The sequence below is a fragment of the Hyperolius riggenbachi genome, chromosome 12, assembly GCF_040937935.1.
Source record: "Hyperolius riggenbachi isolate aHypRig1 chromosome 12, aHypRig1.pri, whole genome shotgun sequence".
Taxonomy (NCBI): Eukaryota; Metazoa; Chordata; class Amphibia; order Anura; family Hyperoliidae; genus Hyperolius; species Hyperolius riggenbachi.
The window spans coordinates 226,447,387-226,474,090 of record NC_090657.1 but is presented as its reverse complement, the minus strand read 5'-3'; the positions used below and the strand labels follow the sequence as shown (position 1 = coordinate 226,474,090).

The 26,704-nt window shown below is 47.9% G+C and overlaps 1 protein-coding gene across 1 annotated transcript in view; it reads right to left on the bottom strand.

The window, feature by feature from the left end:
* Positions 1-5,012: 5,012 nt before the first annotated feature.
* ELAC2 (elaC ribonuclease Z 2) overlaps positions 5,013-26,704 on the bottom strand; it is a 79,686-nt gene continuing 57,994 nt past the window's right edge. The window contains exons 16-24 of the mRNA XM_068263175.1: positions 26,404-26,500; positions 25,747-25,885; positions 25,501-25,539; positions 25,107-25,216; positions 18,813-18,912; positions 17,822-17,942; positions 17,643-17,721; positions 7,763-7,907; positions 5,013-7,157 (exon numbers count right to left, since the gene is read on the bottom strand). Of these exons, the coding sequence (XP_068119276.1) occupies positions 6,933-7,157; positions 7,763-7,907; positions 17,643-17,721; positions 17,822-17,942; positions 18,813-18,912; positions 25,107-25,216; positions 25,501-25,539; positions 25,747-25,885; positions 26,404-26,500 (1,055 nt within the window). The 3' untranslated portion in view covers positions 5,013-6,932. The remainder of the gene's footprint in view (positions 7,158-7,762; positions 7,908-17,642; positions 17,722-17,821; positions 17,943-18,812; positions 18,913-25,106; positions 25,217-25,500; positions 25,540-25,746; positions 25,886-26,403; positions 26,501-26,704) is intronic.

Genomic DNA, 26,704 nt, shown 5'->3' with positions numbered 1-26,704 from the left:
TGCCCAGCATAACAGAAAATTGTATGGTGTGTACTAGGCATTAGGATGCACTTCTGATAATATGTCCCTCTGCTTAGTATGGAATGTGTCTGTCCTTAAAGGTAAGGTCCAAGCAAAATAAAAAAATGCGTTTCACTTACCTGGGGCTTCTACCAGCCCCATGCAGCCATCCTGTGCCCTCGTAGTCACTCACTGCTGCTCCAGTCCTCGCTGGCAGCTTGCCGACCTCGGAGGTCGGCGGGCCACATTGCGTACATTTTTACGCATTCCCGCTAGTGCAGGAACATTAACACATACATTTTTACGCGTTACTGGTTCAATGCGTACATTTTTACGCATTGAACCAGTAATGCGTAAAAATGTGTGTGTTGATGTTCCTGCACTAGCGGGAATGTGTAAAAACGTACGCAATGCGGCCTGCCGACCTCGGCAAGCTGCCAGCGGGGGACTGGAGCAGCAGTGAGTGACTACGAGGGCACAGGATGGCTGCATGGGGCTGGTAGAAGCAGAACTAGCTGCTGGCGGGGGACTGGACCAGCAGTGAGTGACTACGAGGGCACAGGATGGCTGCATGGGGCTGGTAGAAGCCCCAGGTAAGTGAAACTCATTTTTTTATTTTGCTTGGACCTTCCCTTTAACCTGAAATGGAGTCGGTCATTTTGACCAAGCAAATCACGTGGACCTGTAACCTAAAGTTTACAGCAATTTAATGCTTATTGAAGTATACAGGGCTTCAACCAATATATTCATTTAAATATAAAGCTTATAATATAATTCTTCTTAAAGGGACTCCGAGCTCATCTAAAAAATAAAAGTTGTACTCACCCGGGGCTTTTTCCAGCCCAGTGCTGGTCGGGAGGTCCCACGACGGCGTCCTGGCTCCTCTCCTACTCCCCGCTCCGGAATGGCTGACCGGCCGCAGCCCAGGCGACACTCGGCCGAGTGTCGGGCTGCTCCTTCCATGTATGACGCGGCTGACGTCACACGCCGGCCGCCTCGCGTCATCACGGCGGCCGGCGTGGCAGTACCGCGCATGCGCGCTTTAATCGCGCATGCGCAGTACTTTCACGCCGGCCGCCGTGATGACGCAAGGCGGCCGGCGTGTGACGTCAGCCTCGTCATACACGGAAGGTGTCGCCCGGGCTGCGGCCGGTCAGCCATTCCGGAGCGGGGAGTAGGAGAGGAGCCAGGACGCCGTCGTGGGACCTCCCGACCAGCACTGGGCTGGAAAAAGCCCCGGGTGAGTACAACTTTTATTTTTTTAGATGAGCTCGGAGTCCCTTTAAAACAATTAATCATATAAAAGATATAATAGCATATTATAACAATCATTTAAACCCATTTTCTATATTCATTTTATAAAGGTTAAAAAAACCGCCAGGTGGCATCATTGTCCTAAATATAAAACAATAGAAAAAACCTTGATAGGTTTATTGTTGACATTCTAGAGTGTTTGATAGGATATTCATAACCAAAACAGCTAAAATGCGTTTCAAACTTTGCCTGCAGGATTCAGCATTTAAATGTATTTAAAAGTTATAAATTCTATTATGTGTAATTATAGGGTTTAACAAGGATTTCTTTCTTTAGAAGGAATTTATTGATTATTCATATTTATATGTAATATAACAAAGCATATATGCTTATATGCTTGCTGCAGAAGAACGGGACTTTTACACTTTTTCAGTCTTCACTCAACACAATATGCTTGTCTATAACATTGGCATTTCAAAGATGCTTGTACCATAAACAAATTGTTCTAGCTTGTGTAATTAAAGCAATCTTAAGGGAATCACTGTCTGAAATTATAACCTTCCCTATACTAGTAAGTCTCAGAGCAATATTTTAAAGTACTCTAACTTCACAGTTTTACACTGAAAGTTTTCATAGCACATTCAAACTTAAAACCTATACATATAAAAGCTTTTCCTGCATAAACAAATGACAAGAATTCTGACACTGAGATCCTCAAACATACCCCATAATCCTATTCTGACTCCTCCCGAGGTCCTCAAACATACTCCATAATCCTAGCCTAACTCCTCCCCTGAAGTCCTCATCCATACCCTATAATCCTATCCTAACTCCTCCCCTGAGGTCCTCACCCATAAGCCTATCTTAACTCCTCCCTTGAGGTCCACCCTTCTCCGCTCATGATGAGCACTAGGATGATCTGCAGCCACTCCCTACCTGTCCCTGCATGAATCAAAGTTTGTCTACACCACAATCAATTTGGGGTGTCCACACACATTATACATATACGGTGTGTAATATATATTATACACATAAACACCATACCCGCTGTCACAGTGTAAGATCCTCGGGGCACTTATGGCGGCGAAACGCCGAGACCCACGCTGAGGCGCAAGCCTCTGGGTCTCACCAGGCCGCCGACGTCACTGGAGCGCATGGAGCGCCGCTGTAAACCATAGCCGTGTGTGTATGGCTTGTCCGCTGACCTGCCGTAATGTCATTGGTTACTTTGGATTCCTTTGCTTTCTGATTGGTTAGTCCTTGTATTTAACTCTGGTGAGCGCCCCGTTATCGTCCGCGATAGCATTTAGCTTTGGCTTGTTGCTGGGTATGCGCTCACAAACGTCTGATTACTGTTGCCGACTCTGCTTGTATCTTTGACTATGTTTAACTCTAGCTTGATTCCCTGTTGCCGACTCTGCTTTGTATCCTGACCACGCTTTATTGGATTACCTGTTGCCGACTCTGCTGTGTACCTAGACTTTGACTGTCTGCTGCCTAGATCGACTTCTGCTTGGATAAGGACTTGAATGAACGCTTCCTGGACCGACACTGGCTACACTGACCACGCTACCCCTTAGTGCCTGAACTGCATCCCATTCTACCTGCTAACTACCACCTGACTCTCCTGGATTGCCTCACCCTCCAGGCCTCAGGTGACTATTATACCTGTGTATACTGTGCTTTGCATTGTTCCTTGGGTTCTGTTTGGTGGATACTATCTGTCAGTCTGTATGCTACATCTACCTGCAGGGTTATTGTAGTTCTGATTGATCCTCATGGCGGCGACACGCCGAGACCCACGCTGGGGAGCAAGCTGCTGAGTCTCGGCAGGCTGCTGACGTCACTGGAGCGCTTGGCGCTCAGCTCCCATTGGATAGGCGGCGGACGCATTCTCAGTACGTGCTTTGCCGCTGTAAACAATAGCCATGTGTGTGTATGGCGTGTCAGCTGACCTGCTGACACATGCCGCTATCTTATTGGTTACTTTGGATTTCTTTGCTTTCTGATTGGTTAGTCCTTACATTTAGCTAAGGTGAGCGCCCCCAGTTATATGATAGTCCATGATAGCATTAGCTTTTGGCTTGTTGCTGGGTACGCGCTCACAAACCCGTTTACTCCTATTGCCAAATCTGCCTTGTATCTTGACCACGCTTACTCTAGATCGATTCCCTGGTGCCGACTCTGCTTGTATCTTGACCACGCTCTATTGGATTACCTGTTGCCGACTTTGCTATTGTACCTGGACTTTGCCCGATTGCCGCCTGGATCGATCCCTGCTTGATTAAAGGACTCCTATGAACTCTGCCTGGACCGACATTGGCTTGTACTGACCACGCTATCTGTGTGTTTGAACTGCCTGAATCAAACCACATCAGCCTGCAGTCACCTGGCTAACATCTGGACTGTCTCAGCCTTTAGGCCTCAGGTGACTATACCACTTGTGATTTCTGTGCCTTGCATTATAACTATTAGTTCTGTTTATCTGTCAGCCTGTATGCTACAGGCTGCTGCTGATCCCAGGCAATACACATTGCTGTCAGCGAGTGTTAGAGGAGCCAGACTCCCAACTTCCTATGCAGAATCTTTTGCACAGCAGCGGACAGATCTTTGCCTCAGAGCAAACATTGCCTTGATAAAGGGGTCCTACGCGGCTCCGAAACATTTGCCATATTTTTACATGGAACCAATAAAGATTGATTTTGGATGTGCCAGCTTTCTTCCTTGTTGAATACTGCATAGAGGGCGTCATCCCACTTTTCAGCTGTCGCACTCCCCTTAAAGAGAACCAGAAACGAAGCACCCTCATGTATTTTATTACATTTATCAGTGGGAACATGACAGTAAACACCTACCCTGATTTTAGTTTTGTTCTTCTCAGTCTAATCTATCTGTTATCAACTGTGAAAAGAATCCACCGACTATTCAGTTGAGGTTTGACCTAGAATCATTATAGCTGAGTCACTCTTCTGTGGAGTCTTTTCAAGCCCAAGCCTGCCACCTCCTGGATCAGATTTCATACTCAGAGCTGTTGACATGGGAGGGGCTGCTGCTGCCGAGAAAGAAGCTCTGAAACAGTTTATCTGTGTGCAATGTGCAGCCAGTCATTATCTACTGTATGCAGTTTCATTTCTATGAGAGACACTTTCTACTGGCAGCCACACAGCATACCAGAATAATAGTTGAAAACAGACAGATGAAAGCCTGCAGCAGCAGCCCTGCTTGTCTATAGTCTCATAGAGGATAGACAGCACATCCAGAACAACTTATAACGCGGAAGCAGAACAGGTATGAGCCGGCGGCCATATTGGATATTTCCTGGAGCAATAATGGATAGAAAAACACTCAAAAAGGCACACCAGAGTGGCGAAATTATCAGGTAGAGCATTTATTCTTTACAAGCTATCAACTGATATGTTTATTTTGTGTGAATCGTTCATCTCTGGTTCCCTTTAAAGACTATGGGTTTGATCCATTAGTGAGTACGATACAATACTACCAATGTGATGTATGCTACATCTACCTGCAGGGTGTATTGTAGTTCTGTGTTAGGTAGGAGTTTGTGCAGGTGTTACGGGCTGGGCTATAGGTCAGTCATATGGGCATACAGCCTAACCTAGTCATTGACCAGACAAGCCTGACACACAGTTTTCTTATCTAAAACGTATGGAGGAATCACTAGGCAGTTCCCTCTATGGAGCCAGCTTGAATTTCTCCACCATTCTTTTGTGCTCATCAAAACACGAGAAGCCATCAGGTAACTGAAAAATACTTTAATTTTTAATGTCATTTACATCATTTTTCCAAACATCATCCAACCGGTCTGGCCAATGAGAGGAAATCATTATAGATATGGTCAGAACAGAAGATCGAGTCTTCTAAAAACAAAAAAACAACACAAAGTGATGATGCTCCATGCCAATAACAGCAAGCATGTATAACCAGGGAAAATATCCTGTGTGCCTGAAAAAGGGATCTGCAGCCTCCACGAAATGAGACGTTTTCACTGGTTCCCTGGCCAATAATCCGGTCATCTGGCCAATAATTCCTGATAGGTGTATCCATTCATCGGATACAACCATTGCCGCATGATCTGGTCACTTGTCTATACTCCATCCTATCAGCTAGGATAAAGGGTTAAGGGACCGTCGCCTGTGGTGTGTGCGCTCTTTATCCCCATGTTACACATCGGCCAGTACAGGCACAGCAGCCTCAGGACCAGCAGTACACTACATGCCTGTGCGTATGCCACATGGACAGAGCAGGGTACAGCAGCCTCAGGGGACCAGCACTACACTACATGCCTGTGCGTATGTGGCATGCACAGTGCAGGTACAGCAGCCTCAGGACCAGCAATACACTACATTTCTGTGCGTGTGCCACATTGACAAAGCAGGGTACAGCAGCCCCAGAGGACCAGCAGTATACTACATGCCTGTATGTATGTGGCAGGCACAGCAGCCTCAGGACCAGCAGTACACTACATGCCTGTGCGTATGCCACATGGACAGAGCAGGGTACAGCAGCCTCAGGGGACCAGCAGTATACTACATGCCTGTATGTATGTGGCATGCACAGTGCAGGTACAGCAGCCTCAGGACCAGCAGTACACTACATGCCTGTGTGTATGGCACATGGACAGTGCAGGGTACAGTAGCCTCAGGGGACCAGCAGTATACTACATGCCTGTACATTATGCCACATGCCAGTGCAGGTACAGCAGCCTCAGGACCAGCGGGGATGAGGCAGAGACCTAGATTAGACCACACAAGTTCTCTATTCTGTGTTACCCCCCATACTGCCGGTATCCTGTGTGGCCAGTAGAGGCATTTAGTGGCTGCACTCATAAGCTGGCCTAGGATGTGGTCACACAGGATGCAATCAATTAAGTGATGGAGAGGAGCATCAGCCCCTCCCCTCATGAGTCACAACAGACTGGGCGGCACTGCGGCCATCTTTAATGCAGATATATACGGCAGGTCCTCTTCTTCTGTTAAACGGGCCAAATACAGAATTATTCAATCTAAATTTACACAAATGTAGCCAATTGTATTGTTCATAAAAAGGAAAAAAACAAAACAAAAAAACACATCTCTCTTCCCATAGATGTATCATCTCTATGGTGTCCTGTGACAAAATGTGTCACACCTGCTGGCACATGAAGCAGAGCGTATCCTGTGAGGCACTGCGGTGACCTCATGGTAACGGTCTATGTCATCAGCCCCTCAGGGAGCCCAGTGCTGCTGTCCTCCCCCTCTGGGCCTCCATTACTGAATGAACATGGCTTCCGGCAGGCCACTGCGGCCTCGTGTAAAGATGGCCGTCACCTTCTCTGCCCCGCCTCCTGCCAGAACCTGCAGCCCTCTGGCCGGCATCAGCACCCTACAACACACCCTCAGTTTTCTGCCCCGCCTCCTACCGGAACTTTCAGCCCTCTGGTCGGCGGCTTCACCTAACCACACACCCTCAGTTCTCTGCCCCGCCTCCTACCGGAACCTGCAGCCCTCTGGCCAGCGTCAGCACCCTACAACACACCCTCAGTTTCTGCCCCGCCTCCTACCGAAACTTTCAGCCCTCTGGTCGGCGGCATCACCCAAAAACACACGCTCAGTTCTCTGCCCCGCCTCCTACCAGAACCTGCAGCCCTCTGGTCGACGGCGTCACCCTACAACACGCGCTTAGTTGGTCTTTAGCCGTTTGGCTTCCACTGAAGCCTCCCCGACAGCCTCAGTCACACCCCTCTTATTTGTGGACATTTCTCCAGCAGGCGTCACGTCCTCCGCTTCCTGCTGACCGCGCTCCCTCCGCTCCTTCCTCTCCCCCATCTCCACCAATTCTTCAGCAAACAAGGCTTTCAGTGGGCCCATCAGCTTCGGGAGGATTCCAAAGTCACTCCATCGGATCTACGGAAGAGAGGATGACATAGGTAAGGAGGAGACCCTGACTAGAAATGGGACGGTTTCTAGAGGCTTAAAGCTGACCTGAACTCAGAACTTTCTCTCTGCTCTAAACGATAAGCAACAGCATAACCACCGTTACAGAAAAACATTTCTTTGTTACAGCTGATACAAATCCTGCAATAAACCTGCACTGCTTCTACTTCCTGCTTTCATGGAAGCAGATATAAGGTCAACATCCTGAGTTTACCAATTAGCTTCTCTGCCCTGGCAGCCAGCTGAATCAGCTGAGAACAAATTGCACTTGTGATTAGTCACAGATGAGGGGGGGGGGGGGGGGGGATTAGGCTAAACTCTCTAAATACATACAGGGAGCATTTCTCTATGTTTTCCTGCTGTCCTGTGCAAAAGTTCAGGTCCACTTTAATTGCCAAAAATTGGAAAAAAGCAATAAAGGCACCTCCTGTAAAAAGACTGGATAGCAAATATGCATGAATGAGTGGATAATAAGATTCTATGAGGTCTGCTATAACTATAAGAACGAGCTGGGAAGAAAGCAGACTGAAGAAGTGGCCTTTGGGGGTTACAGACAACATGAAGAGGCGACTGACCCGCATGTGATCGAAGGAGATCCCGACTTTGTGGCTGAAGCGGTCGCTCATTAGAGGCAGTTTGGCGTATCTCTGGCTGAAGTGGTTCAGCATCACATACTTGGCATCCATCTTGACTCCAACATCGATGGCCTGAGAAGTGGTGCTACATCAGAGAACACAGAGAGGACAGTCACGTCAGATTATCCCCAGATTCAGAGAATACAGAGGACAGTCACGTCAGATTATCCCCAGATTCAGAGAATACAGAGGACAGTCACGTCAGATTATCCCCAGATTCAGAGAATACAGAGAGGACATTCCCGTCAGATAATCCCCAGATTCAGAGACTACAGAGAGGACAGTCACACCAGATTATCCCCAGATTCAGGAGGGAATAATGCCAGAAAAATACACTTGCACTTCACTCATCTGCAGGAAGATGGCGCTCCGTTCCATGACATCTCCCACCCAAGCTCAACAACCTCTAATCCAGGGGTGTCAAACCCAAATACAAAGTGGGCCGATGATATATACTGGGACCTAGTCACAGGCCCAACTCAATGTCTACTGGCCACCTTCCTCCCTTCTGAAGTTCCCAGGTGACTAATGGCCCCCTCCAACCCCTATACAGTTTCCTGGTGTCTAGTGGTCCTCACTTTCCTATACAGTCTTCTAGTGTCTAGAGAATCCTCTCCTATACAGTTCCCTGGTGTTTAGTGCTTTCCCCCTACCTCCCCATATTGCTTCCCTGGTGATCTAGGGTTTCACCTCCACTATAGCTTCCCTGGAGCTCTAGAGTGGGCCAAACATAATGCAGAGTGGGGAAACCACCTGAGGGCCACAATTAATGGCTCCGAGGGCTAGCTTTGGCCCACGGGCTGGAGTTTGACATGTATGTCCTAGTCCAATGTAAATGATACAAACCCACATGCTTCCATTGTCAATGAGATGCAAATAACTCCAAGGTCATGCTAATTTATGCAGATTAAAAACCAATCAAACACCACATTAGCTCAAGATTTGAGAGGCTCAGCACCCTCTACAATCCAATAAGAGCGGATTGTTGTGTGACTGATTCACCAGCGCTAGATGCGCCCAGCGTATAAATATATGTGCACACAGGTCGGCTGCAGAGTACCCCTTTAGGTTTTAGCCTGGTTTTATAAACCAGTGTTTCTGTCAGCCAAGGCCCCTTCTCCATAGGAAGTGTTTATTCTTCTGCTGGTGAGAGGGAGCAATAAAACAATAAAATCATGACTTCTTCTCAATGGGTCTGGTTTCTCCATGTAATGACTCCCCTTACATTATTGTAGGTCTACCTCAAAGGGAACCTGTGTCTGTGTCTGTGCCTCTCGGATTTACAAGCCCTACTCCATAGAGCCAAATTAATCCATGCCATGCACTGATGAGGATCAAACAATCCGAAACAGTCTGTATGTATGTTGGATTATTATGGCTCTGTACATATTAACAAGCTGACACATCATTGCATTCCAGCGGTTCTGGAGGTGTGTTTAGCTTCTAAGGGTACAATGGTTAATTTGCATATATTCAGCAGTGGTGCACTGGGAGACATCTCAAGCTCACTCCAACCTGAATTATCGCAAATTCTTTCTGTTTTAGGAAAGCAAACTTTTGTTTTTCAAAGGGAACTGAAACCCAAATCACCCGTCGTAAAGCCCTAACTGCCGAAAGCTACGTTCCTCCACATTTCCTGTCAGGGGAAGATGGAATCCATTGTCCTCCGATTCAACTCGAATATATATTCCACATGTCATCATAATTTGGGGAATATTTAGGAACCGCATGGGTGCAGCTGGTCGCAGCTCACAGTGAATAATATGCCAAGGGCAATACACCATTTGAGGAGGTTAATGGTTCTTATAGCTGATCCATAGCCTGAGATATCGATCACCTAGACAGGGAAGCTGGAAAAAAACGCATGATTGGTACCCACGGTTTCAGCGCATGACAACAGAGTCTAAAATGTTGTTTTTTATATCATATCCCGGACATCCATAGAGTTCTGGCATAATCTCAGAAAATGCCCAAACTCTCTTCACCTAAGGCAAGGGGCTGGTCCCATCCTGAGGTCAGGTTGCTAGAGGTGGGGGATCATCTCCCCTAGCAAAGCAGAGGGTTAAATATGTGGACACAAAGGCTGTCAGGGGGCCTTATATCTTCTGTTTGGACTTCCAATCCCAAAGGGCACCATAATCCTACAAGACTGTTTAGATTCTCCCTTTTTTTATTTTACAAATTAGTGCTTGGCAGCTTTGATGGCTCACTGCAGAGCCACACAACGAGCACACAAATGACCCCCCCCCCCCTTTCTGCCCACTAACAGAGCTTCTCTTGGTGGGATCTGATCGCTGCAGCAGCTTTTGTGTGTTTTTTTTCTTTATTAATTTAATTGCGTTTTTGTTTGGTTTGTTTTTTTTAATAAAAATCTCTATTTTTTTCCCCCTCCCCCCCCGCCAATCACAGCGATCAGCACTCATACACATCAGCCTATGAGAGCTGATCGCTCTCTGAGCCTCCCCAGGAGACAGCTTGTCAAATATATAACATTGCATTCTTTCCTTATTTCATTCATTTTTATCTTTTGATTTTATGTTAGGTCATGGACTCAAAATTACTGTTGAAATGATTAATAATCATTTTTTGTATAACCAGTTTTTGTATCTTGCTTGAAGTGTAATGATGTGAAATTATTCTCATTTATTCCCACGCTGAGAATGACCTAACCAATAGCTGAAATATTTTAGCAAGCACATTAGCTAACACTTGGCAGAGGTCTCCCTAGTAGGACTCATAGGTTAGAAAGAGAAACTGAAAGCAGATTACATTCCAGAAATTATTTCTGATAATATAATTTGCTGACATACGCGTATGTTAGTTTCATTTTCTGTTTAGCACTATAAGATAGCATACCTCCCAACTTTTTGAGATGAGAAACCGGGACACTTAAGCCACACCCCTGCCACAACCCCAACCACACCCTCTGACACACCCCTAGGGAAGAAAAAAATATATATGTTACGGCCAGAACCCGAAGTTTGGCCACTTCTAGTTCTGGCCGGCCACTTCGGGTTCTGGCCGGCCAATTCGCGAAGTGCCCGCTGCGCTGCGGCCAATGTTAGAAACGGATCGTTTACTCTGATATGAATGTATCTTCTGGCCGCAGCGCAGCGGCCAAACGTATTAATTTGTTGCAATTTTAAGCCGGCGGCAATGTAACGATTCAAGCCGCCGGCTTTTTCATCTGCCTCATCTCTCTCCCTCTCTTTCTTATGGCCAGCCGGCGGGGGGGGGGGGGGGGGAGGGACACGCGAGTCCCCCCGGGAGTCGTTCGTCGCAGCAGGGGCAGCAGAGCGGGGAGGCTGCAGACATTGCTTCTGCCAGCACCCGCTCTGCAAGAACGGCAGGCTTCCCTGCCGCGACGAACGACTCCGGAGGGACACGCGTGTCCCCGCCCGGCTGCCCATAAGAAAGAGAGGGAGAGAGATGAGGCAGATGAAAAAGCCGGCGGCTTGAATCGTTACATTGCCGCCGGCTTAAAATTGCAACAAATTAATACGTTTGGCCGATCCGTTTCTAACATTGGCCGCAGCGCAGCGGGCACTTCGCGAATTGGCCGGCCAGAACCCGAAGTGGCCGGCCAGAACTAGAAGTGGCCAAACTTCGGGTTCTGGCCGTAACATATATATATAAAATCTGCAATTGTCAGGGAGTGGGGAGAAGGGGAGAGTGCCCATGGCAGCGGAGGGAAGGAAAGGATCGAGGCGCCAGCCGTGGCTTCTGTGTGCGAAATGCGGCGGTCTGGTATAAGATTGTCCCTCCCTCCCTCGGAATGTGCCCCCCAGTGTCCCCCTGTATGCAGAGATAACAGCGCAGCGGAGCGGGCAGTCTTACCATCTTCCTAGCGTACCGGGCATCTCCATCTCTTGCTTCCATCTACTTCCTGTGATGTCACAGGAAGCAGAGAAGACGAGAGATGCCCGGTACGCTAGGAAGATGGTAGGACTGCCCGCTCCGCTGCGCTGTTATCTCTGCATACAGGGGGACACTGGGGGGCACATTCGGAGGGAGGGAGGGACAATCTTATCCCAGACCGCCGCATCCCGCACACAGAAGCCGCGGCTGGCGCCTCGATCCTTTTCTTCCCTCCGCTGCCTGCCGGGACACAAGGGGGGGTATCCCGGGACAGCGGGACCCCTCCCCCAACCCGTGACCGTCCCGGCGAAAACGGGACGGTTGGGGCCCCTGAGATAGAGGTAACAGACAGAACTCTATGCGGTTGCTCTGCTACGTTATACGCTCTTAGGAACTGGTATGTATTTCATGCACTATATTTTGGTGGACATTATGTTAGCAGATATTTTAGCAATAGGCATCTTAATCATATCCTTCCTGTAATTTTTGTATATTCTCTGTATATTATCACAAGAATACATTATATTTAATGATAATTCTCTTGTCTGCGTATTGTAATTATTTCAATCTGGGATATTGTAATGATCTGCTCTGCTGTCTGCACAGGCAGACAGCTTTTTGACCATTTTTTTTAGGTCTGAGTGCTCCAGGTCCCTGGAAAAGAGACCCGTCTTCATTCTGCAAGTTTCAGAGTTGCTGTTCTGGTGAGGAATTTGCATCCACTTGTCATGCAAATTGCTTAGCTGCTTCCTTTGATGGCTTGCAGTATAAATACCATTTCCTCCCAGAATTCCTTGCTGGTCATGAAGGTTTGTTCCTGCTAACTTTCCTGGAGTTTCAGCCCCTCTGCTGATTGTTGGCGAAGATTCTAGTGTAGTTAATTATTGGGGAGTGCATCTTGCATTCTCTATAGTGCAGTTTGGCTTTGTATTATTTGTACTGTTTATTCCTGTGCTGTTTTGTCTGGTCCCTGCGATTGTGCTGTCGCCTGCGGCGGCTGGCAGTAAATCGTTTGGTCTCGTTCCTAGATCGCATTCGCCCTGGCGGTAGTGGCGGTGGATCTCCTTTGTCTGTCTTGGAGTATAACCTTAGCTGTGGTTGCTACTGGTTACTCCTTTAGTCTGTCTTGTCCAGCACGAACGCTTGCTGTTGCCTAGTGGGAGGCAACCGATTAGCAAGCGTTCACGTTATTTGTCTGTCGTCTTTGTTAGGTTCATTTGTTACTCAAGGTTGTCGTGTTTTGTCTCTGTTGCGCTTCTCGTGCAGAGACCGCGCCATTAACGTGTTTTGTCGCTGTTGCACTTCTCGTGCGGCGACCACGTTCAGGTAGTTCGTTTGTTATTTTCTTTGACGTTCAGATTGTGGTTTTGCTGTGTCTTCCCTACTCAGTCACGCTCGGTCTCATTCAGTCTTGTGTCTCTATTAGCAATCGCCATTCTGGCGATTGCTTTTTCACTTTGGTTTTCGCTGTGTTAGGTCAACCGGCGCCGAGTGGCGACTGGATTGGTGGACATACATACATTCTGTCTCTGTGCTCACTCTCTCTTTAGGGGCCATCTTGCCCTGTATTGTTTCACCTCGTACAATTTCCATCTGGCATCTGTGGCAGTGCAGAGGGTTCATTCCTCTGCACTCCACAGCTCCATCTGCCGGTGGGAATTCCTCTCTACAGGTGCATTGCACCAAAGCTGGGTTCTGTTATTTAAACGCTTGTAGAGGATTTCCGCAGTGTCGGCGCACATCTTGTGCGCTGACCACGGAGATAATTCCCCAATCGTTACAGATATACTGAAACAAATCTATATGCAAGCTTTCAGTGGCTTAACACCCATTGATATTAACAGTTGGAAGCTGTAACGCTAAATTATGAGTTGTACTTCTTATCTGTTAGTAATCCTTTATAAAGTATAGGCAAGCTGAGTGTCACGTAGACAACGTGCCTTAGATTGCAGCGCTGTACAGTGTAAATAGACTGCGGTTTCGCCTGTCTAACAGTCTCCTAGTGGCGATTGCCGCTGGTAGACTGATGTTTCACGCACTATAACCTGCAAAACTGCGACGCAGGACTTGACGCCTTTAGGCATTGGGTGGTCCTGGTGCTGCCACCCTCCCAATGTCTATCAGCGTTAGGCGGTCGGGAAGGAGTTAAACAACCTCTTTCCGGTTACAGAGAGAGCCAGCCTAGTGTGGTCACATCTGGCATTCCTACTCACTTCCCTGAGAAGAGGCGCGGCATTGCTTCCAAGACAGAGCAAAGGATCACACACACCGATGGGTGCAAGACCGTCCACCATATATACTCACGTATAAGCTGAGGTTTAGAGACCAAAAGAAGTGGTCCAAAAGTGGGAGTCTCTAATTATACTGGACTAACCATTAGTTGCCAATTAGATGGCCATGTGCCTGCCTCACATCCCACCCCCAGACCAGACAATAACTTTAAGCAGACCCACCCACGGCATGTACATAGTACTCTCCACTCTCTACTATGATGCTCGTGGCTGCAGCAAATTTAAGGCCAACAGATGGCCCTGGGCAGCTGTGATCACCGTCCCCCCCGCCAGACTAGAGCAGAAAGTCACAGACCCTCTGCCCCCCCCCCAGTGTGGGCCCTGCCATAACCACTGCGCTGTGGTTTCTCCATTACTTGCTGGCCTGTGCCGCGATGATTCCCCTCCAGCTTGCAAGATGCATTCTCTTGTTGCCATGATCCATGCAGATGCGCCTGTGATAACACTAGGGGGCGACAGCAACACAGTACAGAGGAGAGAGCTCTCTGCACATGGGGGGGGAGAACCAGAGGGTCTGTGACATTCTGCTCCAGTCGGGGAAGGCGGGCGGCAGGCACAGTGGCACACAGCCATCTCATGGCCTTTAACCACTTGCCGACCACACACTCATAACGTGCGTCGGCAAAGTGGCAGCTGCAGGACCAGCGACGCAGTACTGCGTCGCCAGCTGCAGCCTAATTAATCAGGAAGCAGCCGCTCGTACGAGCGGCTGCTTCCTGTCAAATCACGGCGGGGGGCTCCGTGAATAGCCTGCGGGCCGCCGATGGCGGCTCGCAGGCTAGATGTAAACACAAGCGGAAATAATCCGCTTTGTTTACATTTGTACGGCGCTGCTGCGCATCAGCGCCGTAAGGCAGATCGGCGATCCCCGGCCAATCAGCGGCCGGGGATCGCCGCCATGTGACAGGGGACGTCCTGTCACTGGCTGCACAGGACGGATAGCCGTCCTGTGCAGCCCCGATCACCGGGGGAGGCAGCAGGTAGGAGAGGGAGGGGGGAATTTCGCCGCGGAGGGGGGCTTTGAGGTGCCCCCCCCCCCGCCACCCACAGCAGGCAGGAGAGATCAGACCCCCCCAGCACATCATCCCCATAGGGGGGAAAAAAGGGGGGCAATCTGATCTCCCTGCCTGCACCCTGATCTGTGCTGGGGGCTGCAGAGCCCACCCAGCACAGATCAATCAAACCAGCGCTGGTCCTTAAGGGGGGGTAAAGGGTGGGTCCTCAAGTGGTTAATTTGCTACAACCTGAACATAGTAGAGAGTGGGGGGTCTGCTTTAAATTGTTCTCTGGTCTGGCAGGGCAGAATCGGCACATGGCTAACAGCCATTCATTTGCTAGAGCCACGAGAACACAGTACAGAGCTGTACATGGGGGGGGGGGGGGGGGGGGGAAATGACAGAAGGTCTGCCTAACTATACTCTGCTGTGGGGAGGGAGGTGCACACAGTCAATAAAAACTGCTAGACTGCACAAAATGAGCACACAGCCAATAAAAATCTGCCAGTCTACACAAAATCTGCTTGAGATGAGGGCCAACAGTACTATGTACAGAGGGGTGGTTGGGGTGGCAGGGGTCCATGGTGAACAACACAAGATGGGCCAACATCAATCTGCACATGGGGGCTTATACTCAAGTCAATCTTTTACATTTTTTTAGGCAAAAGTTGGGGGTCAGCTTATACTCGAGTAGATACGGTATATCGGAGTAAAAGTACAAATCGTCACAGTAAAATCTGTACTGTACCTTGACAAAGGGAACCATGCAAGGCACGGAAATGACTTTTGGCTGAACAGTCAGGTGATGTTTTTGGAGATGGGAGAAAAGGAAGCTCATGCTGTGACGCTCACACGGTTCCAGAGAAAACAGTTTGTGCGCCATTCACGTCACAAACGCAAGTTTCATTGCAAGCAACCAAAATGACATTTTTGGTTCAAATCAACATTTTTTTTCTCCCCCCCACTCTCTGGATCTGCAAGCAAACACTGGCAGTTTCTAATCACATAGTCTCTCTCATCCAAGTGAGAAATCTGTCACCTAGCATTTCTGGGAAGTTGTATAGCTCATCCATCAGATGAAGATTAGATATCAGCCTGACAGAACCAATTTACAGCATCCTTCTCCAGACTGATCGGCCTTGATCTCAGCAGGGAATCCGACACTTATCCCTGCTGTCCGAGCTTCAAAGACTTCCGGCTGAGTTCTTCAACTCTCCCTGGAAGTAGCTGACCTACTGTGACCCAGGAATCCCGAATATCCATATTTACTTCACATTTTCTTCATAATTCCTGGCATAGCAAATATCTATGCCCATCAAATCTGCACAGGTTGTGGGATTCCGTAGGACACTGGGTCTGAGAGGTTTCCTGACCAATCGGACTCCCAGAACTGAAGTAAGACTGTTTTAAAGTAATCCTTTAATACCCCAGGAGTCTGACCCCTCAAGTTTGATATCATCGTTATCGATAAATTCTGATCAACCTAAAAATGTTACTAGGTTTAACATAACCTGTATGGTTTTGAAGATTAGCACACCTATCATGATTCAGATATATTCCTGTGTCCGTGAGAAGGGGCTGGCACATCTCATGTTCCAAAGAGGTGTGTGATCCCCGCCCCTAACTCCTCCTTGTTGAAGTGAGGGGTATAACTTAACTGGGCCCAGGTTGTCCAAGGTCCATCATCTAAAATCTTGTTGAATAACATCAACTGGCAGCCAGCTAGACACTAGCAGAATCTCTTGGATTATTTCTCACAAAGGCATGGCAATCGCCATCTTGGACTTTCCGCCAAAGACTTGCGATTGCGGCATGGACTACCAATAACGGTATTTGAACTGTACATTAAGACATTCTGTTTCTTTTCATCTCTACTCTCTATCAAACCAATCTGTTCTGCCGGACAGGTATAGTTATCTGTGGGCTAAAATAGGCTATGTTTATGTAGTTTTAGAATAAAAACTAACGATTTTATCGTTCAGTCTTGTGCCTGTTCTGGTCATCTGATTGTTGCTACAACGAGTCTGCCCTCTGAAGAGTCAGTCATACTATCGCATTGTTTTATTATTTTCTTATAAATTGTTGATTTGCTAGCTAGGTTGTAAATAACCGTTTCTTCCTTATAGGAGTAAAGTTGGAGACTGTCCGCTCCATTGAACCGGACAGTGGTGGCAGTGAAATTACGTGATTTCCAGAGCGAAATCGATTTTTTATTTTATCGATTGTACATGTATGCACACCTCCAACCAATCTTAACCGTTTACTACGCACACAGTGAATCTGCCTCTAGAAGTTTCTAGTACATGAGAACTGCATGGCAAAAGAGGCCTAGTAATATGGGATTGGTGAGTGATTGTCGCATTACATATTGTCAGCAGCTGCGCGACCAATCTCTATTGTCAGTCTGCTCACCGTACTTCCTGCGTATGCTAACGGGAGCAGATTAGACAGGATTGGCACGCTCTGTCACATTAACTACCTTCTTCGGACGATCCAGCAACCGGTCTTTGTTGTCAGTCTGCTCACCGTACTTCCTGCATATGCTAACGGGAGCAGATTGGACAGGATCGCGGGGCTGGATTGTCACACATGCGCAGTAGTCACTCGGAGAAAACTCGTAGGGCATTCATCAGCTACAAGCAGAACATGCGCTGCATTACGTGAGAGCCACGCTACCTGTGAGCCTTGTCCTGCGCATCCTCCTCCAAGCCGTCCTCCAGAGTGGCTTCGTGGATCAGCAGCGTGGCGTCTCTTCCTGGCAGAGGAACAAAGGGGGAGAAAATACCCATTTAGAAGTGGAACTTTTATTTCTACAGCCACACTACCGCAAGGAGCAATGACCCCCATCAACTTACCCATCCTAATGAGAGCGTCACAGGGCATGGTGTCTCCAGAGAAGACCAGCTTCCAGCCAGACTGGTGAACAATGGCACAACCGAAAGCATTCCTACAGTGCCGGACGTAACATGTCTGAAACTGATGGGGGAAATGGGGTCAGGAACAGTACAAAGTTCTCCCGTACGGGAGACCAAGTGCATTACAAGAGAGGTCCACACAGTCATCTCAACTAGCTGGTCATCTATACACCATAACCAGACAGGACCACATAATCATCTTAACTAGCTGGTCATCTATACACCATAGCCAGACAGGACCACATAATCATCTTAACTAGCTGGTCATCTATACACCATAGCCAGACAGGACCAAACATTCATGTCAACTAGCTGGTCTTCTACACACCACGTGCATAACCAGACAGGACCACACATTCATCATAACTAGCTGGTCATCCATACACCATAACCAGACAGGACCACACATACATCATAACCAGCTGGCCATCTATACACCATAACCAGACAGGACCACACATTCATCATAACTAGCTGGTCATCCATACATCATAACCAGACAGGACCACACATACATCATAACCAGCTGGCCATCTATACACCATAACCAGACAGGACCACACATTCATCATAACTAGCTGGTCATCCATACACCATAACCAGACAGGACCACACATACATCATAACCAGCTGGCCATCTATACACCATAACCAGACAGGACCACACATTCATCTCAACTCGCTGGAACATAACTGAATTCCATTACAACAATACATTCACCTATCTACTTGGATGAGCAAAATAATTATATTACTGGAAAAAAAAACTAGCAGTAGCGAGCAATGCCCGCTTTAGCTGTTCTCTACAGACCTATTCTGAAAAACAGACAATGGATTTGTGAGGATGTGTTCTATTGTATCTACGGGTCTACAATTCCACCATCACGTCCATACAAGCAACGGCATGGAAGGAGGCCAGTCTGTCACTTACCTTTGCCAGCTGGTAATCCTCCAGCATTGAGGAGATGAGAGCTCTGGTGTTGGCACAATCTATCTCTGCACCTTCAATTAAACTCCGGGACGGAATGTATCTGCAACATAATCACACACAGGAGGTCTCAGTCACACTCAGAACATAAATCACACACAGGAGGTCTCAGTCACACTGAGGAGTACATAAGTCACACACAGGAGGTCTCAGTCACACTGAGAATATATATCACACACAGGAGGTCTCAGTCACACTGAGGAGTACATAAGTCACACACAGGAGGTCTCAGTCACACGGAGAATATAAATCACACACAGGAGTTCTCAGTCACACTGAGGAGAACACAAATCACACACAGGGGGTCTCAGTCACACTGAGGAGAATATGAATCACACACAGGAGGTCTCAGTCACACTGAGGAGTACATAAGTCACACACAGGAGGTCTCAGTCACACTGAGAATATAAATCACACACAGGAGGTCTCAGTCACACTGAGGAGTACATAAGTCACACACAGGAGGTCTCAGTCACACTGAGAATATAAATCACACACAGGAGGTCTCAGTCACACTCAGAACATAAATCACACACAGGAGGTCTCAGTCACACTCAGAACATAAATCACACACAGGAGGTCTCAGTCACACTGAGGAGTACATAAGTCACACACAGGAGGTCTCAGTCACACGGAGAATATAAATCACACACAGGAGTTCTCAGTCACACTGAGGAGAACACAAATCACACACAGGGGGTCTCAGTCACACTGAGGAGAATATGAATCACACACAGGAGGTCTCAGTCACACTGAGGAGTACATAAGTCACACAGGAGGCCTCAGTCACACTGAGAATATAAATCACACACAGGAGGTCTCAGTCACACTCAGAACATAAATCACACACAGGAGGTCTCAGTCACACTGAGAATATAAATCACACACAGGAGGTCTCAGTCACACTGAGGAGTACATAAGTCACACACAGGAGGTCTCAGTCACACTGAGAATATAAATCACACACAGGAGGTCTCAGTCACACTCAGAACATAAATCACACACAGGAGGTCTCAGTCACACTGAGAACAGAAATCACACACAGGAGTTCTCAGTCACATTGAGGAGAACATAAATCACACACAGGAGGTCTCAGTCACACTGAGGAGAACATAAATCACACACAGGAGGTCTCAGTCACACTGAGGAGAACATAAGACACACAGGAGGTCTCAGTCACACTGAGGAGAACATAAGACACACAGGAGGTCTCAGTCACACTGAGGAGAACATAAGACACACAGGAGTTCTCAGTCACACTGAGGAGAACATAAATCACACACAGGAGGTCTCAGTCACACTGAGGAGAACATAAGACACACAGGAGGCCTCAGTCACACTGAGAACATAAATCACACACAGGAGGTCTCAGTCACACTGAGAACATAAGTCACACACAGGAGGTCTCAGTCACACTGAGGAGAACAAAAGTCACACACAGGAGGTCTCAGTCACACCGAGGAGAACATAAGTCACACACAGGAGGCCTCAGTCACACTGAGGAGAACATAAGACACACAGGAGGCCTCAGTCACACTGAGGAGAACATAAATCACACACAGGAGGTCTCAGTCACACTGAGGAGAACATAAATCACACACAGGAGGCCTCAGTCACACTGAGGAGAACATAAGTCACACACAGGAGGTCTCAGTCACACTGATGAGAACATATATCACACACAGGAGGTCTCAGTCACACGGAGGAGAACATAAGACACACAGGAGGCCTCAGTCACACTGAGAACAGAAATCACACACAGGAGGTCTCAGTCACATTGAGGAGAACATAAGTCAAACACAGGAGGTCTCAGTCACACGGATGAGAACATAAGTCACACACAGGAGGTCTCAGTCACACTGAGAACAGAAATCACACACAGGAGGTCTCAGTCACACTGAGGAGAACATAAGTCACACACAGGAGGTCTCAATCACACTGAGGAGAATATCCATCACACACAGGAGGTCTCAGTCACACTGAGGAGAACAAATCACACACAGGAGGTCTCAGTCACACTGAGGAGAACAAATCACACACAGGAGGTCTCAGTCACACTGAGGAGAACATAAATCACACACAGGAAGTCTCAGTCACACTGAGGAGAACATAAGACACACAGGAGGCCTCAGTCACACTGAGAACATAAGTCACACACAGGAGGTCTCAGTCACACTGAGGAGAACATAAGTCACACACAATAGGTCTTAGCCACACTGAGGAGAACATAAATCACACACAGGAGGTCTCAGTCACACGAGAATATAAATCACACACAGGAGTTCTCAGTCACACTGAGGAGAACACAAATCACACACAGGGGGTCTCAGTCACACTGAGGAGAATATGAATCACACACAGGAGGTCTCAGTCACACTGAGGAGAACATAAATCACACACAGGAGGTCTCAGTCACACTGAGGAGAACATAAATCACACACAGGAGGTCTCAGTCACACTGAGAACATAAATCACACACAGGAGGTCTCAGTCACACTGAGGAGAACATCAATCACACACAGGAGGCCTCAGTCACACTGAGGAGAACATAAGACACACACAGGAGGTCTCAGTCACACTGAGGAGAATATAAATCACACACAGGAGGTCTCAGTCACACTGAGGAGAACATAAATCACACACAGGAGGCCTCAGTCACACTGAGAACAGAAATCACACACAGGAGGTCTCAGTCACACTGAGGAGAACAAAAGTCACACACAGGAGGTCTCAGTCACACTGAGGAGAACATAAATCACACACAGGAGGCCTCAGTCACACTGAGGAGAACATGTATTACACACAGGAGGTCTCAGTCACACGGAGGAGAACATAAGACACACAGGAGGCCTCAGTCACACTGAGAACAGAAATCACACACAGGAGGTCTCAGTCACACTGAGGAGAACATAAGTCACACACAGGAGGTCTCAATCACACTGAGGAGAATATAAATCACACACAGGAGGTCTCAGTCACACTGAGAACATAAATCACACACAGGAGGTCTCAGTCACACTGAGGAGAATATAAATCACACACAGGAGGTCTCAGTCACACTGAGGAGAACAAATCACACACAGGAGGTCTCAGTCACACTGTGGAGAACAAATCACACACAGGAGGTCTCAGTTACACTGAGGAGAACAAATCACACACAGGAGGTCTCAGTCACACTGAGGAGAACATATATCACACACAGGAGGTCTCAGTCACACGGAGGAGAACATAAGACACACAGGAGGCCTCAGTCACACTGAGAACAGAAATCACACACAGGAGGTCTCAGTCACATTGAGGAGAACATAAGTCAAACACAGGAGGTCTCAGTCACACTGAAGAGAACATAAATCACACACAGGAGGTCTCAGTCACACTGAGGAGAACAAATCACACACAGGAGGTCTCAGTTACACTGAGAACATAAATCACACACAGGAGGTCTCAGTCACACTGAGGAGAACATAAGACACACAGGAGGCCTCAGTCACACTGAGAACATAAATCACACACAGGAGGTCTCAGTCACACTGAGAACATAAGTCACACACAGGAGGTCTCAGTCACACTGAGGAGAACAAAAGTCACACACAGGAGGTCTCAGTCACACCGAGGAGAACATAAGTCACACACAGGAGGCCTCAGTCACACTGAGGAGAACATAAGACACACAGGAGGCCTCAGTCACACTGAGGAGAACATAAATCACACACAGGAGGTCTCAGTCACACTGAGGAGAACATAAATCACACACAGGAGGCCTCAGTCACACTGAGGAGAACATAAGTCACACACAGGAGGTCTCAGTCACACTGATGAGAACATATATCACACACAGGAGGTCTCAGTCACACGGAGGAGAACATAAGACACACAGGAGGCCTCAGTCACACTGAGAACAGAAATCACACACAGGAGGTCTCAGTCACATTGAGGAGAACATAAGTCAAACACAGGAGGTCTCAGTCACACGGATGAGAACATAAGTCACACACAGGAGGTCTCAGTCACACTGAGAACAGAAATCACACACAGGAGGTCTCAGTCACACTGAGGAGAACATAAGTCACACACAGGAGGTCTCAATCACACTGAGGAGAATATCCATCACACACAGGAGGTCTCAGTCACACTGAGGAGAACAAATCACACACAGGAGGTCTCAGTCACACTGAGGAGAACAAATCACACACAGGAGGTCTCAGTCACACTGAGGAGAACATAAGTCACTCACAGGAGGTCTCAGTCACACTGAGGAGAACATAAATCACACACAGGAAGTCTCAGTCACACTGAGGAGAACATAAGACACACAGGAGGCCTCAGTCACACTGAGAACATAAGTCACACACAGGAGGTCTCAGTCACACTGAGGAGAACATAAGTCACACACAATAGGTCTTAGCCACACTGAGGAGAACATAAATCACACACAGGAGGTCTCAGTCACACGAGAATATAAATCACACACAGGAGTTCTCAGTCACACTGAGGAGAACACAAATCACACACAGGGGGTCTCAGTCACACTGAGGAGAATATGAATCACACACAGGAGGTCTCAGTCACACTGAGGAGAACATAAATCACACACAGGAGGTCTCAGTCACACTGAGGAGAACATAAATCACACACAGGAGGTCTCAGTCACACTGAGAACATAAATCACACACAGGAGGTCTCAGTCACACTGAGGAGAACATCAATCACACACAGGAGGTCTCAGTCACACCGAGGAGAACATAAGTCACACACAGGAGGCCTCAGTCACACTGAGGAGAACATAAGACACACACAGGAGGTCTCAGTCACACTGAGGAGAATATAAATCACACACAGGAGGTCTCAGTCACACTGAGGAGAACATAAATCACACACAGGAGGCCTCAGTCACACTGAGAACAGAAATCACACACAGGAGGTCTCAGTCACACTGAGGAGAACAAAAGTCACACACAGGAGGTCTCAGTCACACTGAGGAGAACATAAATCACACACAGGAGGCCTCAGTCACACTGAGGAGAACATGTATTACACACAGGAGGTCTCAGTCACACGGAGGAGAACATAAGACACACAGGAGGCCTCAGTCACACTGAGAACAGAAATCACACACAGGAGGTCTCAGTCACACTGAGGAGAACATAAGTCACACACAGGAGGTCTCAGTCACACGGATGAGAACATAAGTCACACACAGGAGGTCTCAGTCACACTGAGAACAGAAATCACACACAGGAGGTCTCAGTCACACTGAGGAGAACATAAGTCACACACAGGAGGTCTCAATCACACTGAGGAGAATATAAATCACACACAGGAGGTCTCAGTCACACTGAGAACATAAATCACACACAGGAGGTCTCAGTCACACTGAGGAGAATATAAATCACACACAGGAGGTCTCAGTCACACTGAGGAGAACAAATCACACACAGGAGGTCTCAGTCACACTGTGGAGAACAAATCACACACAGGAGGTCTCAGTTACACTGAGGAGAACAAATCACACACAGGAGGTCTCAGTCACACTGAGGAGAACATAAATCACACACAGGAGGTCTCAGTCACACTAAGAACATAAATCACACACAGGAGGTCTCAGTCACACTGAAGAGAACATAAATCACACACAGGAGGTCTCAGTCACACTGAAGAGAACATAAATCACACACAGGAGGTCTCAGTCACACTGAGGAGAACAAATCACACACAGGAGGTCTCAGTTACACTGAGAACATAAATCACACACAGGAGGTCTCAGTCACACTGAGGAGAACAAATCACACACAGGAGGTCTCAGTCACACTAAGAACATAAATCACACACAGGAGGTCTGTCACACTGAGGAGAACAAATCACACACAGGAGGTCTCAGTCACACTGAGGAGAGTTCCACACCTTGCAACAGGGATCACGAATAAGGATAGGAGGACTAAATCCTGCAATGTGAATAAGGAGAGGGGCGGGTACAAACCCTGCAACCAGCATGGTGAATAAGGAGAGGGGGTCTAAACCCTGCAACAAGTATTGTGAATAAGGAGAAGGGGGTCTAAACCCTGCAACAAGCATCATCAATAAGGAGAAGGGGGTCTAAACCCTGCAACAAGCACCATGAATAAGTAGCTCAGAACTTCTGGACAAATGTTGCCGAGCATTCATAGAGTTGTAGATGCTACAAGTACATCGTAAGACCCTCACTAGACTAACTGGCAGGTCCAGAGATGAGACCATCACCTGATATTATGGAGGATCTCCTGGCAGTTGTCATGGAACTGGTTGAGCCAAGCCTTCACAGCGGTGGGACTTACAAGCAATACCGGACTGAAGGGCTTCCCACACGAGATCTGAAAGAAGACAAGAGTAATAAATCTAGGAGGCGGTGGTCAACGTGTCTGACTTATGCCTAGTATACACGATACAATGTTCTGTTAGATTTCTTGCCAGATCGATTATATCCAACCTGTCCGATTTGATATCTGTCAATTTTACTATCGATTTTCCATAGAAGTGAACGGAAAATCCATCAAAATCAGATCGGACAGGTAGGATATAATCGATCTGCCAAGAAATCGAACAGAAAATTGTATCGTATGTACCTAACATAGGGAATCTCCATAAAGGAACTTACCAGAGCCTTCTCCCTCTCATACAACACCTGCAGGAGGCCCTGAAACACAAGAAATATAGATTTCAATAGGCGGAAACAAATACATGCACAATGCACAGCTGCAATGTCCAAGCCAAAACCCATTCAGAGAGGCCCAGGTCAGAGCTGGCAGCTAACAGGAAGTGACTGACGTCAGGTGTGGCTCCCGCCCATTTTCAGCTTCCTCCCTGGGCTGTCATTGTGATTGGATATTACTGAAGAGCTTACCGTGTGGTGATCAGCATGTATGTGAGACACAAACACAGCGGAGAGCTGGCAGAGGATCTCATCCACCCGATCTCCATAGTGGCGGCACATCTGAGCGAAGGTCCCCTCTCCACAGTCCAGCAGCAACACCCGGTCTGGGCTACGGGATAACAAAACACAACGTTACAACCCTGCCATAAGAGGTTCCTTCAGAGATCAGCAATATCACACTAAGCGGTTGCACTGGATCCTCCGGACCACCCTGTGGCAATATCACACTGAGCGGCTGCACGGGATCCTCCGGACCACCCTGTGGCAATATCACACTAAGCGGCTGCACGGGATCCTCCGGACCACCCTGTGGCAATATCACACTAAGCGGCTGCACGGGATCCTCCGGACCACCCTGTGGCAATATCACACTAAGTGGTTGCACTGGATCCTCCGGACCACCCTGTGGCAATATCACACTGAGCGGCTGCACGGGATCCTCCGGACCACCCTGTGGCAATATCACACTAAGCGGTTGCGCTGGATCCTCCGGACCACCCTGTGGCAATATCACACTAAGCGGCTGCACTGGATTCTCCGGACCACCCTGTGGCAATATCACACTAAGCGGTTGCACTGGATCCTCCGGGACCCCCATGCTGCTGCAGATACGTGATGGGCACACACCTGACATGCACCAGAGTGCAGCTGACGTTGCGTGTCTTCATGGGAATAGCAGATCCAGTTCCAAGAAAGACCACCTCAGGATACTGGGCAGCATTTTCTGCAGGGGGGGGGGGGGGGGGGGGGGATCAGGGACAGAGAGAGAAGGGATAAAGACAACACACCATGAGACATAACAGCAGATACACAGCGTTATCTTTCACTTCTAGCACTTTTGTTTTACTGGTTTGGGTGGACTGCCCCTTTAAAGAGAAACCGTGACCAAGAATTTAACTTCATCCCAATCAGTAGCTGATACCCCCTT